This window comes from Lygodium microphyllum, chromosome 5 (genome assembly GCF_053477565.2).
Source record: "Lygodium microphyllum isolate KBCC chromosome 5, Lygodium_microphyllum_v1.1.10, whole genome shotgun sequence".
NCBI classification, from domain to species: domain Eukaryota; kingdom Viridiplantae; phylum Streptophyta; class Polypodiopsida; order Schizaeales; family Lygodiaceae; genus Lygodium; species Lygodium microphyllum.
This window is the reverse complement of record NC_141139.1, coordinates 134,389,036-134,405,767: the sequence shown is the minus strand read 5'-3', so window position 1 is coordinate 134,405,767 and position 16,732 is coordinate 134,389,036. Positions and strand designations below refer to the sequence as shown.

General features: G+C 42.6%; 1 protein-coding gene across 1 annotated transcript in view; it reads right to left on the bottom strand.

The window, feature by feature from the left end:
* Positions 1 to 16,732, bottom strand: part of LOC148036435 (S-adenosyl-L-methionine-dependent methyltransferases superfamily protein) — a 69,031-nt gene that overhangs the window by 17,634 nt on the left and 34,665 nt on the right. Inside the window, exons 2-8 of the mRNA XM_087678415.1 lie at positions 2,777 to 2,891; positions 2,513 to 2,624; positions 2,369 to 2,413; positions 2,213 to 2,280; positions 2,041 to 2,095; positions 1,539 to 1,618; positions 828 to 911 (exon numbers count right to left, since the gene is read on the bottom strand). Coding sequence (XP_087534541.1) covers positions 828 to 911; positions 1,539 to 1,618; positions 2,041 to 2,095; positions 2,213 to 2,280; positions 2,369 to 2,413; positions 2,513 to 2,624; positions 2,777 to 2,891 — 559 coding nt within the window. The remainder of the gene's footprint in view (positions 1 to 827; positions 912 to 1,538; positions 1,619 to 2,040; positions 2,096 to 2,212; positions 2,281 to 2,368; positions 2,414 to 2,512; positions 2,625 to 2,776; positions 2,892 to 16,732) is intronic.

Genomic DNA, 16,732 nt, shown 5'->3' with positions numbered 1-16,732 from the left:
CTAAGTTGTTTTCCATTTGTCCTCATTGGTCTTGTTTGCTTTACATTATCTTGTATTAAATGATTTTGTGATGTCATAATCACATGCACTCTCTTTCTCCCAGCCTCCTTGAAGCCTACCACACTTCTAACAAGAGAAAAGAGGGAAGCATGGGGCTAAAGGAGAAGAAAAGGGGTTTTTACGCAGGGTGGGTGTGTGAATTTGTCATGTGTTGTGGGGCAAGCGGAATAGAGGGGAATTGTTTGGTTGTTTTTGGAGGGTGAAACAGCATGGAGATACTCTTGTAATAGACAAAAGGTTGACGCTATGTTCACGGTACATACAAAAGGTCATCTTGGTTGCCTTGCGGCCAGCAAGGGGGAGAGGGGGTGGGTGAGTGGGGTGGTTGTGTTTTGTGGGGCAGGTGGGATAACAGGGAATTGTTGGGTTGTTTTTGGAGGGTGGGAAAGCATGGAACTACTCTTGTATTAGACAAATGGTTGACACTATGTTCATGGTAAGTACAAAAGGTCATCTAGGTTGCCACTTATGTCAACTGCAGGCTAGCTTTCAGAACTTATGGTGACAGCTGAATCTTGGGTTTGATGCAATAATATAGACATCAGAGACAGTTTCATCGAGTATATATGTTTGCCCAAGGTGGCCCAGCAAAAGAAAATGACTATGCCATACGTGCTGGGCAAGTTGCTTAAATTGAATGTTAGCATTCAGAAGTTGAGTTCTTTGCTAACTGAGCGTTCACTTGCTTGTGAGAATTAGTACACACATTGAGTAGAAATCAAGATAAACATTGATGCTTTCTTGTGATTAGAAAATTGGACCCTCACATTTGTCCTTGATGTTTGAAAATTGGCCCAAACTGAATGGATAATCGGATTTTCACTTTTGGAGCCACCCTTCGCCCACAAAAACTGCAAGTCAAACAAGCCACAACAATGACATCTACACTCTAGGTAAGCCCTGCTAGCTTTCAAACGATTTCAGATCAAGTTATGTTAGTTTTCAAACGAATTCACAATTAAAAGCAATCATAACCACCCTTTTCAAATGTAAATGCATATTTGGGGATGAGCATAAATCCTGGTTCAGGTCCAAACACTTAGTATGGATGAACCATATAGCATACCCTTCCTCTCAGCAATCATAACCACCCTCTTCAAATGTAAATGCATATTTGGGGATGAGCATAAATCCTGGTTCAGGTCCAAACACCTAGTATGGATGAACCATATAGCATACCCTTCCTCTCCTTTGATGTTTTTTCAGAATTCCAACTTCAATAGCAGTTCTCTTTAATTTTCACATAGCTTGACTAGAGCCTTCATGGAAATGTTGAATTCTTCAAGTCTACTAGACCCTGCTCCCTCTCCCCCTCTCGATGCCTAAGCATTATTACTGATTCACAATCAGATCCACAAACTACCACCTTTATTGTTAGTTGTTATGTACCTATGGAATTTGTCCAAAAACTACCACCTTTATTGTCAGTTGTTATGTACCTACGGAATTTGTTTTTGTCTCTTGATAATGGGGATTACCTGAGCCAAAGAACTCAAAATTTCTCCACTTGAAGACTGCTCAGACCTGGCATTCCATACTAGTGAAACCTGCACTTTGCCTGCAAACAATATCAATTTCTGTTTCTCCCTCCCTCCCTCCCTCCTCTGCTGCACCCCCCCCCCCCCCCCCCCCCGCCCCCCAAACCCACAAAAAAGCGCAAAAGAAAGGAAGCCACGAAGAGTGCTTGACAGGTTCATAGTAGTATCAAGCAGACACATCAAAAAAATAATCCCTTGACCCAGTAACAAGAGAGCACTTTAGAAGAACATCCAAAATTCACATAGATAAGCACAACAGTGGAGATAAATTGTAAAAACTTATACACCTCTGCAAAACCTAACAAAACTTTATCATAATGCTCCAAGAGTACATTCCACGAGTTATTACCCTGGCTAAGCTCTCTAAGTAAACCAACATTTGAATGATACAAGAAAGTTTCTATATAATATAAAACCCTTGGGAGTTTGATGGGATAGTCACCATTTGTGTAACGCTCTGTAACTGGAATTGATGTGTTGTAAGTGGTCACAGACATCTACACCCATAACTTGCTAAGATTAGCTCACAAAACTCTTGAAGGAAACTAAATTGTTATAGCTTGAAAGTGAATCTTACAAGTCTGGCCCACATAGACTGCTTCAAACACAGTTACCTGGACATAACGCAATTCACCAGTGCCTGAATCCTCATCATATGGCTGTACACCCAGCTCTCTGACACCTGCAGAATGAGCCAAAAGACCTTCATGTGGTAACATCTGCCAGCCCATAAGCTTCCCCATAAGCTTTAAAAGAAATAATGCACTTGCCTGCTTTTAGTAGTTCAATTGCTGCATTGATCCTTGGATGATGAGCTGAAACAGAATAATGAAGATTAAACATGAAACACAAAGGCAGAACATGACATTTTGATGCTGTGAGCACAAAGAATGTAAACAGTAGGACCAACAGACTTCGACAATTAGGTATATCCACAACTTCATGAGATCCCTCCCGATAAAGCCCTATGATTGGATCTTTTGAAGTCCCTCGCACAGCCAGTTTTGCTTTACATCTCCATTCCCACTGCTCCAGTCATATCAACAAGTTAGACAGGCTCGTGACAGTGGACAACAGGAAAAAAACACCTTATTGCTCTTTCTTATGATATAAGAAGGAATGAACTCAAGATCTAAAATCAATTTGATCGATCTAGAGTCAAGGAGTAACCACCTCACCACACTGCCAGTTGTCAGTTTCAACTCGTGTAAACCATGACACCTGAAAAATCTTTCGGCATCTTTGAAAACAGGGGGTTGATCCAATGCAGTCTCAAGTACACATCCTGAGCACCTGCAATTGTTACATGAAAATGTATAAGAGCAGGAGATGTCTTTAAACCACACCTATGAAACGGGATCCATCAAAAAACTGTTTTTGTTCCTCTGCTCAGGACAGTTTGACTCTTCTCTCATCAGAAGGGTTGAATTTGATTAAAGACAATCCAGGATTGTTAACCTTGGAGTATGGAATTTGTGGAATTAGTCTTGCCTATCTCAGTTCATTCAGATATTGGCATACAGAAAGTATATACTTTTGGTAAAATGTAGGGAAGAATACAGATAGTTCGCTCTTATAAAACAAGACTGAAATTTTTCAGATTATCTGCAATCCCAGAAAAGAATGTGGAAGATTCAAATAGTACACATTCCTACAAAGACTCTAAAAGATACACACACTACCCACTCCCCTAAAAAGTAAGAAGCTGCCACACCTGGACAGAGTCACATGATGATATTGATATTACCCACCTTCAGAAAGATTAGGGAAGATAAGTATGCCAGGTAGTACATATTCCCAATAAGAATGAGGGTGGTAAGCACACAATCTTAAGTAAAATGGTTTATAAGACACCACATCCTGTTATCCGGATCAAGACATTGCTGAACCGGAAGTTCTCTCCCGACAAAAATTTTACTGATGTTGCGCCCTAAGGTGTGAGGATCGAGACGCGCAGTGCTTACACATAGCAGCAGAGAGAGAGAGAGAGAGAGAGAGTGCAAAGTAGAGAATGAGAGTGAGAGTGAGCACCTTCTCGGTTTCGCTTCTCCACCTTCAGCCCAAATTATTCAGGCCCGTTCGGTTTTTTATGACTTGGTCCGCAATCAGCTTCCGCAGGACATGCAAGCTACTCTGGAGTCAGATATTGGTGAAGCAGAGGTTATGGATGTCTTGTTACACTTGCCCAAAGATAAAAGTCCGGGTTGGGATGGTCTCACCAATGAGTTCTTTGAAGCTTTCGCTACCCAACTGGCGAAACCATTGCAGGCTTTGTTTCAGCAGGTGTGGGAAACGGGGATCATGCCTCCCTCATGGAAACAAGGACTTATTAAACTACTTCCAAAAGTTCCTTCGCCATCTAAGTTGACACAGTGGCGCCCAATTTCTTTGATGGGTTCAATGTACAAAATCTTCTCCAAAGTAATGGCGAATCGGCTTCATAAGCATCTCCCTGCCCTTTTGCACCCTCTCCAGTATGGTTTCATTAAGGGCCGAAATATTCTACACAATGTTTTGAATGCCCAATTGGCCATTGATTATGCCCGGCATTCTAATCAGGAGGTGGTACTGATTCAACTGGACCTGGAAAAGGCTTTTGACTATCTGGACTGGTCTTTCGTTGCTGACCTTATATCTGCTATGGGCTTTGGTGCTCGGATGTCTCGTCTGATCTACACCATTAGTGCTGCGGCGTCTTCACGAGTCATGCTGAACGGAGGTGTTACTGAGCTATTTGTCCTTGCCCGTTCTATCCGACAGGGGTGCCCTTTGAGCCCTTTATTCTTTGCCCTTGCGACACATCCAGTTATTTCCATGTTATCACATATGGCCGCCTCTTCCCAGTTGGCCGGACTGTCGCTTCCTACAGGACAACACTTCATTGGCCAATCCCTAGCAGATGATACTTTTATGATTTTGCGTGCGAACAAGGATAACCTTCGAAAAGCATTGGATGTTTGGGGTCTCTTTGGTCAGGCGTCAGGCCTTCGTATCAATGCGCTCAAATCAGCCATTCTAAGCTGCACGGAGTCGGATTTGCAGTCCTTGGACTGGCAAGGTCTGGTTGTTCCTCGAGGTTCCATTGTCAGGCATCTTGGATACCCTTTGGGTGTTAATGTTCCCCCAAAGCAGCTTCTGCAGTGGATTTCTCAGAAAATGGTGGCCAAGTTTATGTATTGGAAGTCTCAGGCCTGGCCCTTTCATGTTCGCCTCAAAGTAGCCCAGATAATTATGTTGCCAATGCTCACATATTTCTTGCCATTGTTGCCCTGGACTTCTACGACTCTGAATGCTCTCACTCAGTCTATTCGCTTCATGCTATGGAAGGACTCATTGCATGCAGGTATTTCCTGGATCTCGTGGTCGCATGCATGCACCCCCAAATGCATGGGCGGCGGAGCTATTTTAGATGCCCAAACTCACATGCAGGCACTTCGTTGGTCCCTTTTCCGCGCCATGTGCTCCGATGATCATCATCCGTGGGTCGCTATCGCCCGTTATTTCCTTGAGGGCCATGGGCTTTGGCATGGCAATACCCAACTCCGGAGTTCTTGGTGGCACGTTCTTAATGCTGATTCGCGGTTTTCCAGTTCTTCTTCATCGCTGCTTACTCATTTGGTGTGTTCCTGGAAACACGTCCTTCAAAAGGCTCAGTGGCACCCAACGGAGGATCGCTTGGCTAATAACTCTTTTCAATTGGAATTACTGGCAGTCTCGCGTTTACTTTCGTGGGAAGGTAAACATGAGCTTAGACCACAATTCAACCGGATGGCACGTTTGGGCTTGTCTTCAGTTGCGGATGCCACCCTTGCCAGTCGCAATGTGCTTATATCGTTTCGTACTGCTAGGAGGCTTTTCAGGATCCCTCGTGGATATAGGCCTTTATGGGAACAGCTTTTAACGGTGCTCCAGAGCAGACAACCCTTTCCTGCTCTTGCTTCGGATCAGCCCTGGCAGGATTGGGACCTACAAGGCCGGCTGCATTTGAGCACAGCTTCTGCTAACCAAGTGTATCATCTTCTGATTAAAGATAATCAATGGCTAGTTACTAAAGCGAATGCTTTATGGGGATTGCGTAAATCCCGGTCATGGTGGAGGGCAACTGTGATGGAGGGCTGGGTCAACAAGACACCCTTTAAATACAAAGTCTTTCTTTGGAGAGTGATGATTGGGGGTCTTCCGCTTGCTTCGGCTCTTTCCAAGCGACGAATCTCCAATGGCACCTGTTTCTTTTGCACCACTACTATGGAATCCGCCCACCACCGATTTATTTCTTGCCCCGTCGCTAAGAAAGTCTGGTTATTTTTGTCGGCCGTTTAGCGAGGGGTGGTTGGTATCACATTGCGCCCCTTTGATTGGGTTTTGAGCCAGCCCAAATACCCTACTCCCGCCCAGCCACATATGAAGCTCATGTATCACTTTCTTCGATACTGGGGCTGTTGGCATAACTGGACCATTCGGAATGCTTTTCTGTTTGACTCCGCCCATAATGTTCAGCGGCATAATGTGAGGCTTAAGGGCCTCTTGTATTGGCAGTTAGCTCTTCTCCATCGTTCTGATTTGCTCTCTACGGAGGACTTCCGTCCTTGGCATATGGCAATTTCCTCCGCATCCTTGCCATGACATTGTAACCTGTAGTACTTAGCACCTCTTCACATGATGGCTTGGATTGTCGTCATGTATCTTGTAATCAAGTAATCTTGTATTTTTTTCGTAATTAATACAATTACCTTTTACGAAAAAAAGTGAGTGAGCACGACTTGTTGGTACAATGACGAGTGTATCTCTTTATGTTTTTGGATATATATATATATATATATATATATATATATATATATATATATATATATATATATATATATATATATATATATAAAAGTACAAATGTGCTAAGGGTGTGTTCACACCCGTGCACATGTAAAAGGCACGATGGCCCTTTATTCCCAACAACCTCCCACCTAAAGGCAATGTGCCTTAAGAGGAGAAAAGAATCAGCTAAGTCTAGGTATGTACAAAGCTGAAATACATATATCTATCCAACTCCCATCATCTGTCGGCAATGAGCAAACCGCTATGCTGGAAGACCCTTCATGAGAAGGTCTGCAAGATTATCATCTGTATGCACTTTGACAAGCTCAATGCTCTTGCTGTCAAGTACATCTCTCATGTAGTGATACTTCACCTCTATGTGCTTCGTCTTTGCATGAAGACACACTTCCGTGCTAGCAAGATAGCACTCTATCACAATGGAGAACAGGTAACTCTGTAATGCCAAGCTCTCCCACCAGACGTGAAAGCCATAAAGCCTCCTTGCATGCCTCAGTGGCAGCCACATACTCTGCATCTGTAGTAGACAATGCAACACACTTTTGTAGCCTGGAGATCCAAGAGACTGCTCCTCCTGTAAAGGTAAGCACATATCCAGAAGTGGACTTTCTAAAGTCCGCATGACCAACATGGTATGCATCCGTAAAGCAAACGACATATGCCTTCTGCTTTCCAAAGCGGATGCACAAATCCTTTGTGCCTTTGAGGTATCTCATAATACCTTTCACTGTTTCCCAAGCTTTTTACTGGGGTTTGTCATGTATCTGCTAACCACTCCCACTACAAAGGCAATGTCAAGATGTGAAGCAACCATAGCATACATCAAACTGCCAACAACTGAAGCATATAGTATCTTGGTCATTTCAACCTTCTCATCATCAGATGTAGGGTTGTCCTCTGCACTAAGTTTCACATACGGAAGCAATGGAACCCCAATTGTTTTTCCCTCCTCCATATTAAAACGTTGCAAAACTTTGAAGATATACTCCTGCTGAGATAGATAGAGTAATCCTTTTGTTGGGAATAAAGGGCCCTCGTGCCTTTTATATGTGCTCGGGTGTGAGCACACCCTTAGCACACTTATACTTTCATATATATATCTATCTAAAAACCTAAAGAGATACACTCGTCATTGTATCCACAAGTCATGCTCACTCTTACTCTCTACTCTGCACTCGCCCTCTTTGTCTCTCTACTAATAGCAAGAACTGCATGTCTCGATCCTCGTGCAAAAGGTGGCAACAAACTGGTATCAAAGCCATTAGGTTCTACACGCTTCAGTCAGGCGTGGATAGTTCTAGGGATGCACGCAAGTCAAAAGAGTCGGAGCTGCAGATGACACGCTACAAAACGTGTGGCACACGACACACTGCAAAACGTATGGCACCAGGCAACAAGGTCGACGAGTTGCAAGCAAACATAGCCTACCTGACGGGGCCAATCGACGGGCACGCGTGTCCAACAGGAGCAACGGCAGCAGCTACAAGTCACAAGGCAACAATTGCGACCTGCGGGCAACTTCACAAGTGCTAGCGGCATTGCTTCTCTCGTCATTTTTGCAAATTTCTAGAATTTTTTCCTTCTCCCCTTGCCGGGCGTTCCATGCATAACACACAAAGTGCAATTTTGTGCAATCTTGGCCCGAACATTTGGGGATTTTCCCGGATTTGGACATTGTGATGCAAGACAAGAGAATTGTCTCAAAATTTGCAAAAATTTGTGACATTTTGCCTCCGACATTTTGGGCTTTTCATGTACATGAAAAATTAGGCAGAAGTTTACCCAATTTCTCCACATTGATGCACATTAGACCCCCTGCAATTTGGGGCTTTTATTGTTTGGGAGAAATTTGTTCGCCATTTGGTCATTTTATGTACATGCGAGTTTAATTCCATGCAATTTGGGCACCTAGCACTTGGAAAAATTTGGGGGTTTTGATGAAATTGTTGTATTTTGGCAAGGTTCGCATGTTCTATGGCTGTCAAAGACAGTGCAGATGTATCGTCGATGCTTTGAGCACAAAAATTTTAGGGCTTTTGACCATGTGTGTCAAATTTTGTGCCTGTGGGTACATATACAACAGAAATTGCAGCTAAAATTTGGGACTTCTCATGTAATGCGATGTATTCACCCTTGCAACAGCTGTAATCAGTTGTGGAGTGCTGTAGCACATGATTTGGTGCTTCTGAAAATTTACTTACAGATCTGAAATTTCTGCTTCTACATGGTTATTTATTGCTGGTTGGTACTTGTTTGTACCTTGGTCACTTGTGTGACAGTTTGGGCTTGCATTTGCTGAAATTTTCGATCACTTTTGGGCTGAAATTCATGGCTGGCAGCAGTGACAGCTGTAATCTCATGCACATTAAGAAGCTTGAAGGAGCACATAATTTTGCAGTCTGGCAAAAACAATAATGCAATATCCTGTTGCAGGAGACGCAGGCAAAGCCGATTAAGACCAAAGGGGCAAAGCCTGCAGATGTGGAACCACAAGATTGGGATGAGTTAAATGAGCTTGCATGCTCCACCATCGAGCTATCGATTTCTGATGCCTTGCTGTTTAACATTGAATGTTTGGATTCTGCATATGCTATTTGGACTCGATCGGCAAAACTGTATGCATAGAGGAGTGCTGCAAGCAAAGTGTATTGGCTGAAAAAGCTTATGGATTTGCGTATGAAAGAGGGTATAGCAATGTCTACTCACTTGAGTCAGTTTAACTCCATTTTCAGCCAGGTGGTTGCCTTGAAATTCTTGATTGATGAAGAATTTAAGACTACGTTCTTGCTTTGCACTCTGCCAGAGAGTTGGGATACATTTAGGAATGCTATGAGCAATTCTAATGCGATTCTCTTGTATGCTGATGTAGAGAGTGCTCTACTCATGGAAGAAATGAATCGGCTGAACAATGCATCCAGTAAGTCTTCCAGTGCTTTGCATACTAGGGGCATATCACGATAGAAAGGCAAATCTGATAGCAAGGAACGTAGTAAATCACTCGGCAAGGATGTTGAATGCCATCATTGTGGCAAGAAGGGTCACTTTAAATGTGACTGCTACAAATGGAAGAAAGAGAAAGAAAAGGGCAAGAAGACAGATGATAGCAAGGAAGAGAAGAAAGAGAGTCAGCCTAAGAAGAGAAGTGTTGAAATTGAAGAGGTGAATGTAGTCACTCATGACAGTGACTATGGGAATGACATACTCTTGGTCTCTTCACACTTTGGTGCACATGCTTTACTTGCAGATTCAAATGATGACATGCATACTTGGATTCTCGATTCAGGTGCTTCCTTTCATGTCACCCCTCATCGTGAGTGGTTCTCTGACTATACAGGGGGTTGACATGGCGTTGTCCATCTTGGGGACAACTATGCGTGTGACATTGCAGGTATTGACAGTGTACAGTTGTAGTTTCAGCATGGTTCTATCTTCACACTTCAGCATGTACGGCATGTACCTCAGCTCAAGAAGAGCTTGATTAGCTCAGGGCAGCTAGATGACGATGGATTATATACCACCTTTAGTGATGGCATATTGAAGATCTATAAGGGATCTAAAGTGATTACCAAAGGTTGTAAAAGTGATATCTTGTATCCTCTCCAAGTATCTAGTGTAAGTGATCATGTTGTTGCCGTGACTGAGCAGCCAAGTGTTTTTTTGTGGCATGGCCGGTTGGGACACATGAGTCAAACTGAAATGAAAGTGCTTCCTCGTTTGGGTTACATGCCATGTCTTCGTTATGCTGATTTTGAGCATTGTGATCATTATGTTTATGGTAAACATGCACAAACGTCTCATAAGAAGTCTCTTTCGCTGAAATCTTCTCTAGAGTTAGTATATTCCGATGTATGTCAAATGCCAGAGTTATCTTTAGAGGGAAAGCAATATTTTGGTATCTTCGTCGATGCTGCTACACAGAAGATATGGGTTTATCCTATTCGTAGCAAGGATGAAGTGCTTGACAAGTTTAAAAAAATCTTGGCATTGGTTGAAAATCAGACCGATAAGACACTCAAGCGTCTTCGCTCTGACAATGATGGGAAATATGTGTCCAAGGCCTTTCAGGCATTTTGTGATAGAAAAGGGATAAAGAGAGAGCTCACTACCTCTCATAATCCACCCCAAATGGAGTTGCAGAGCATATGAATTGGACCATACATGATAAGGTCTGTACGATGCTGTCTCATGTTGCATTACCCCATGGTCTTTGGACAGAGGTTGTTATAACAACCGTACACTTGACTAATCGATCACCAAACAAGTCTTAAAGAAGGGTGGGGGGGGGGGGGGGGTTTCTCCAAGAAGCGTGGTCGGGGAAACCACCTTCGTATGCACACTTGAAAGTATTTGGCTGCGAAGCTTTTGTACACATTTGTAAAGAAAAACGCGGCAAACTTGAGCCAATCCTGTAAATGCATTTTCCTAGGATATGGTAACGAGAGTGAAATAGGGTATAGCTTATGGGATCCTGAGAAACGAAAAGTAGTGCCCAACAATGATATTATCTTCCGGAAAGATCCACAACCCAAAAAGACTGAGGAGGTTCGTAGGGTTGTATTCTGGGAAGAAATACCTTTTGGACAGCAAAAAGTGCCCGCTGTACAGCAGCAAATACCTACTGTAAATAAACCTTCAAATGCAGAAAATAATGCTGAAAATGAACAGCCAGCAATTGCCCATGATAATGAGCCACTACGAGCCACTACATGTGCAGGAACAGCCAGGACAGCAAGCTGTTAATGCTGATTTGCAGGTTGAAATGCTAGGACAGCAAGCTGAAAATGCTCAATAGCCAGCAAACAATGATCATTAAGTTAGGAGATCCTCTAGGGCTACTAGACAACTTCATAGATTTGTTCCTGGTGCAAACAATGTGGCTGATTATGCCATGTTGACAGATTGTGGTAAATCGTCTTGCTTCAAGGAAGCAATGGACAGACAGGATAGCAAGAAATGGTATAAAGCCATGTTGTCAAAGATGGAATCTCTTGAGAAAAATGGCACTTGGGACTTGGTGCAGTTGCCTAAAGGGCAGAAAACCCTTCCATGCAAATGGGTTTACAAGATGAAGATCAGTTCTCGTTCCTCGCCAAAGTACAAAGCAAGATTGGTTGCGAAGAGGTACAAGCAGGAACATGGAGTTGACTTTGATATGGAGCTCATACAGATGGATGTAAAGACTGCATTCTTACGTGGTGATCTATATGAAAACATATATATGCAACAGCCTGAAGGGTTTGTGGCAAAAGGGAAAGAGAAGATGGTATGCAAACTCAAAAGGAGTTTGTATGGGCTGAAACAAGCACCAAGAGAATGGTATCATAAGTTTGATACATTTATGCAATCTCAAGGTTTTCATAGAAGTCAAGTAGATCACTGCTTGTACACTAAGAAGGCAACAAATGGCAGCCTGATTATCTTTATTCTGTATGTTGATGACATGCTGATTGCTAGCAAGGATACTCATGCCTTGGACTCACTGAAGCAAAGTCTTCATGGAAACTTTGACATGAAGGACCTTGGTGATGCAAATCACATCTTTGGCATGCGAATACTCAGAGATAGGTCGACAGAATTACTCTATCTATCTCGGCAAGAATATATCTCCAAGGTTTTGCAACGTTTCAATATGAAGGGGGGGAAAACAATTGGGGTTCCATTGCCTCCATATGTGAAACTCAGTGCAGAGGGCAGCCCTACATTTGATGATGAGAAGGCTGAAATGGCCAAGATACCGTATGCTTCAGTTGTTGGCAATTTGATGTATGCTATGGTTGCTACACGTCCTAACATTGCCTTTATAGTGGGAGTGGTTAGCAAATACATGGCAAACGCTAGTAAAAAGCATTGGGAATCAGTGAAAGGTATTATGAGATACCTCAAAGGCACAAAGGATTTGTGCATCTTCTTTGGAAAGTAAAAGGCATCTATCATTGGCTTTATGGATACAAACTATCTTGGTCATGCGGACTTCAGAAAGTCCACTTCTCATATGTGTTTACCTTCATAGAAGAAGCAGTCTCTTGGATCTCCAGTCTACAAAAGTGTGTGGCATTGTCTACTACAGAGACAGAGTATATGGCTGCCACTAAGGCATGCAAGGAGGCTTTATGGCTTTCACGTTTGGTGGGAGAGCTTGGCATTATAGAGTTACCCGTTCTCCATTGTGATAGTCATAGTGCTATCATGCTAGCACGGAATCCCATCTTTCATGCAAAGACGAAGCACATACAAGTGAAGTATCCCTTCATTAGAGATGTACTTGACAGCAAGAGCATTGAGCTTGTCAAAGTGCATACAGATGATAACCCTGCAAACCTTCTAACGAAGGGTCTTCCAGCAAAGTGGTTTGCTCAATGCCGACAGATGATGGGAGTTGGATAGATATATATATTTCAGCTTTGTACATATCTAGAATTAGCTAATTCTTTTCTCCTCTTAAGACACGTTGCCTTTAGGTGGAAGGTTGTTGAAAACAAAGGGTCATCGTGCCTTTTACATGTGCACGGGTGTGAACACACTCTTCGCACATTTGTACTTTCATATATATATCTATCCAAAAACATAAAGAGGTACACTCGTCATTGTACCCACAAGTCGTGCTCACTCTCACTCTCTACTCTGCACTCTCTCTCTGTCTCTTTGCTGACCGTAAGCACTACATGTCTCAATCCTCACACCACAGGTGGCAACACCTTTTCACCTATCTCTTAAGTATTTGCATGCCAAGAATGTGATTTGCATCACCAAGATCCTTCATGTCAAAACTGCCATAAAGACTTTGCTTCAATGAGTCCAAGGCATAAGTATCCCTACCAGCAATCAGCATATCATCAACATACAGAACCAAGATAATCAAGCTGCCATCTGTTGCCTTCTTAGTGTATAAGCAATCATCCACTTGACTACTATGAAAACCTTGAGACTGCATAAATGTATCAAACTTATGATACCATTCTCTTGGTGCTTGTCCATACAAACTTCTTTTGAGTTTGCATACCATCTTCTCTTTCCCTTTTGCCACAAACCCTTCAGACTGTTGCATATATATATTTTCATGTAAATCACCATGTAAGAATACAGTCTTTGCATCCATCTGTATGAGCTCCATATCTTCAGCTACAACCAAGCCCAAAATGGTTCTCAATGTAGTCATCTTGACTATAGGAGAGAAGATCTCATTAAAGTCAACTCCATGTTCCTGCTTGTACCTCTTCACAACCAATCTTGCTTTGTACTTTGGCGAAGAACCAGAACTGATCTTCATCTTGTAAACCCATTTGCATGGAAGGGTTTTCTGCACTTTAGACAACTGCACCAAGTCCCAAGTGTCATTTTTCTCAAGAGATTCCATCTCTGACAACATGGCTTTATACCATTTCTTACTATCCTGTCTGTCCATTGCTTCCTTGAAGCAAGACGGTTCACCACAATCTATCAACATGGCATAATCAACCACATTGTTTGCACCATGAACAAATCTATGAAGTTGTCTAGTAGCCCTAGAGGATCTCCTAACCCAATGATCATTGTTTGCTGGCTATTGAGCATTTTCAACTTGTTGTCCTGGCTGTTCCTGCACATATAGTGGCTCATTATCATGGGCAATAGCTGGCTGTTCATTTCCAGCATTATTTTCTGCATTTGCAGGTTCATTTACAGTAGGTATTTGCTACTGTACAGCGGGCGCATTTTGCTATCCAAAAGGTATTTCTTCCTAGAATACAACCCTACAAACCTCCTCAGTCTTTTCAGGCTGTGGATCTTCACGGAAGATAACATCATTGCTACGTACTACTTTCTATTTCTCAGGATCCCATAATCTATACCCCATTTTACCCTCGTCACCATATCCTAGGAAAATGCATTGACAAGACTTTGGCTCAAGTTTGCTGCATTTTTCTTTACGAATGTACACAAACGCTTCATAGCCAAACGCTTTCAAGTGTGCATACGAAGCTGGCTTGCCCAACCACGCTTCTTGGGAAACTCCCCCCCCCCCCCTCCAGACCTGTTTGGTGATCGATTAATCAAGTGTACAGCTGCCATAACAGCCTCTGCCCAAAGACCATGGGTTAATGCAGCATGAGATAGCATCGTACGGACCTTATCCTATATGGTCCGATTCATACGCTCTGCAACTTTATTTTAGAGTGGATTATGAGGGACAATGAGCTCCCTCTTTATCCCTTTGCTATCACAAAATGCTTGAAAGGCCTTGGACACATATTTCCCACCATTGTCAGAGAGAAGACACTTAAGGGTCTTAAGAGTCTGATTTTCAACCAATGACAAGAACTTCTTAAACTTATCAAGCACTTCGTCCTTGCTACGAATAGGGAAAACCCATACCTTCTGTATAGCATCATCGACAAAGGTGACAAAGTATTTATTTCCCCCTAAAGATAACCCTGATATCTGACATACATCGAAATGTACTAACTCTAGAGGAGAAGATTTCAACGAAAGAGACTTCTTATGAGACGTCTGTGCATGTTTACCATAAACACAATGATCACAATGCTCAAAATCAGCATAACTAAGACAAGGCAAGTAACCCAAACAACAAAGTACTTTCATTCCATTTTGACTCATGTATCCCAACCGGCCATGTCACAAAGAAATACTTGGCTACTTGGTCATGGCAACAACATGATCACTCACACTAGATACATGGAGGGGATACAAGGTATCACTTTTACAACCTCTGGCAATCACTCTAGATCCCTTACAGGTCCAGGTCTTCCATTTCCCATTTCCGAAGGTGGTATGTAATCCATCGTCATCTAGCTGCCTTGAGCTAATCAAGCTCTTCTTGAGTTGAGGTACATATCGTACATGCTGAAGTGTGAAGATAGAACCATGCTGAAACTGCAACTGCACACTGGCAATACCTGCAATGTCACATGCGTAGTTATCCCCAAGATGGACAACACCATGTCGACCCCCTGAATAGTCAGAAAACCACTCGTGATGAGGGGTGACATGAAAGGAAACATATCACTCCTCATCATCTGTATCTACAAGTAAAGCATGTGCATCAAAGTGTGAAGAGACCAAGAGTGTGTCATTCCCATAGTCACTATCATAAGTAACTACATTCACCTCTTCAATTTTGACACTTCTCTTCTTAGGCTGACTCTCTTTCTTCTCTTCCTTGCTATCATCTGTCTTCTTGCTCTTTTCTTTCTCTTTCTTCCATTTGTAACAGTCACATTTAAAGTGACTCTTCTTGCCACAATGATGGCATTCAACATCCTTGCTGTGTGATTCACTGCGTTCCTTGCTATCAGATTTGCCTTTCTATTGTGATATCCCCCTAGTATGCAAAGCACTGGAAGACTTACTGGATGCATTGTTCAGCCGATTCATTTCTTCCATGAGTAGAGCACTCTCTACATCAGCATACAAAAGAATCGCATTAGAATTGCTCATAGCATTCCTAAATGTATCCCAACTCTCTGGCAAAGTGCAAAGCAAGAATGTAGCCTTAAATTCTTCATCAATCAAGAATTTCAAGGCAACCACCTGGCTGAAAATGGAGTTAAACTGACTCAAGTGAGTAGGCATTGCTATACCCTCTTTCATACGCAAATCCATAAGCTTTTTCAGCCAATACACTTTGCTTGCGGCACTCCTCTATGCATACAGTTTTGCCGATCGAGTCCAAATAGCATATGCAGAATCCAAACATTCAATGTTAAACAGCAAGGCATCAGAAATCGATAGCTCGATGGTGGAGCATGCAAGCTCATTTAACTCATCCCAATCTTCCTGTTCCACATCTGCAGGCTTCGCCCCTTTGGTCTTAATCGGCTTTGCCTGCGTCTCCTGCAACAGGATATTGCATCATTGTTTTTGCCAGACTGCAAAATTATGTGCTCCTTCAAGCTTCTTAATGTGCATGAGATTACTGCTGTCACTGCTGCCAGCCATAGCCCAAATGTGACCGAAAAATTCAACAAATGCAAGCCCAAACTATCACACAAATGACCAAGGTACAAACAAGTACCAACCAGCAATAAATAACCATGTAGAAGCAGAAATTTCAGATCTGTAAGTAAATTTTCAGAAGCACCAAATCATGTGCTATAGCACTCCACAACTGATTACAGCTATTCCAAGGGTGAATACATCGCATTACATGAGAAGTCCCAAATTTTAGCTGCAATTTCTGTTGTATATGTACCCACAGGCACAAAATTTGACACACACGGTCAAAAGCCCCAAAATTTTTGTGCTCAAAGCATCAACCATACATCTGCACTGTCTTTGACAGCCATAGAACATGCCAATTTTGCCAAAAT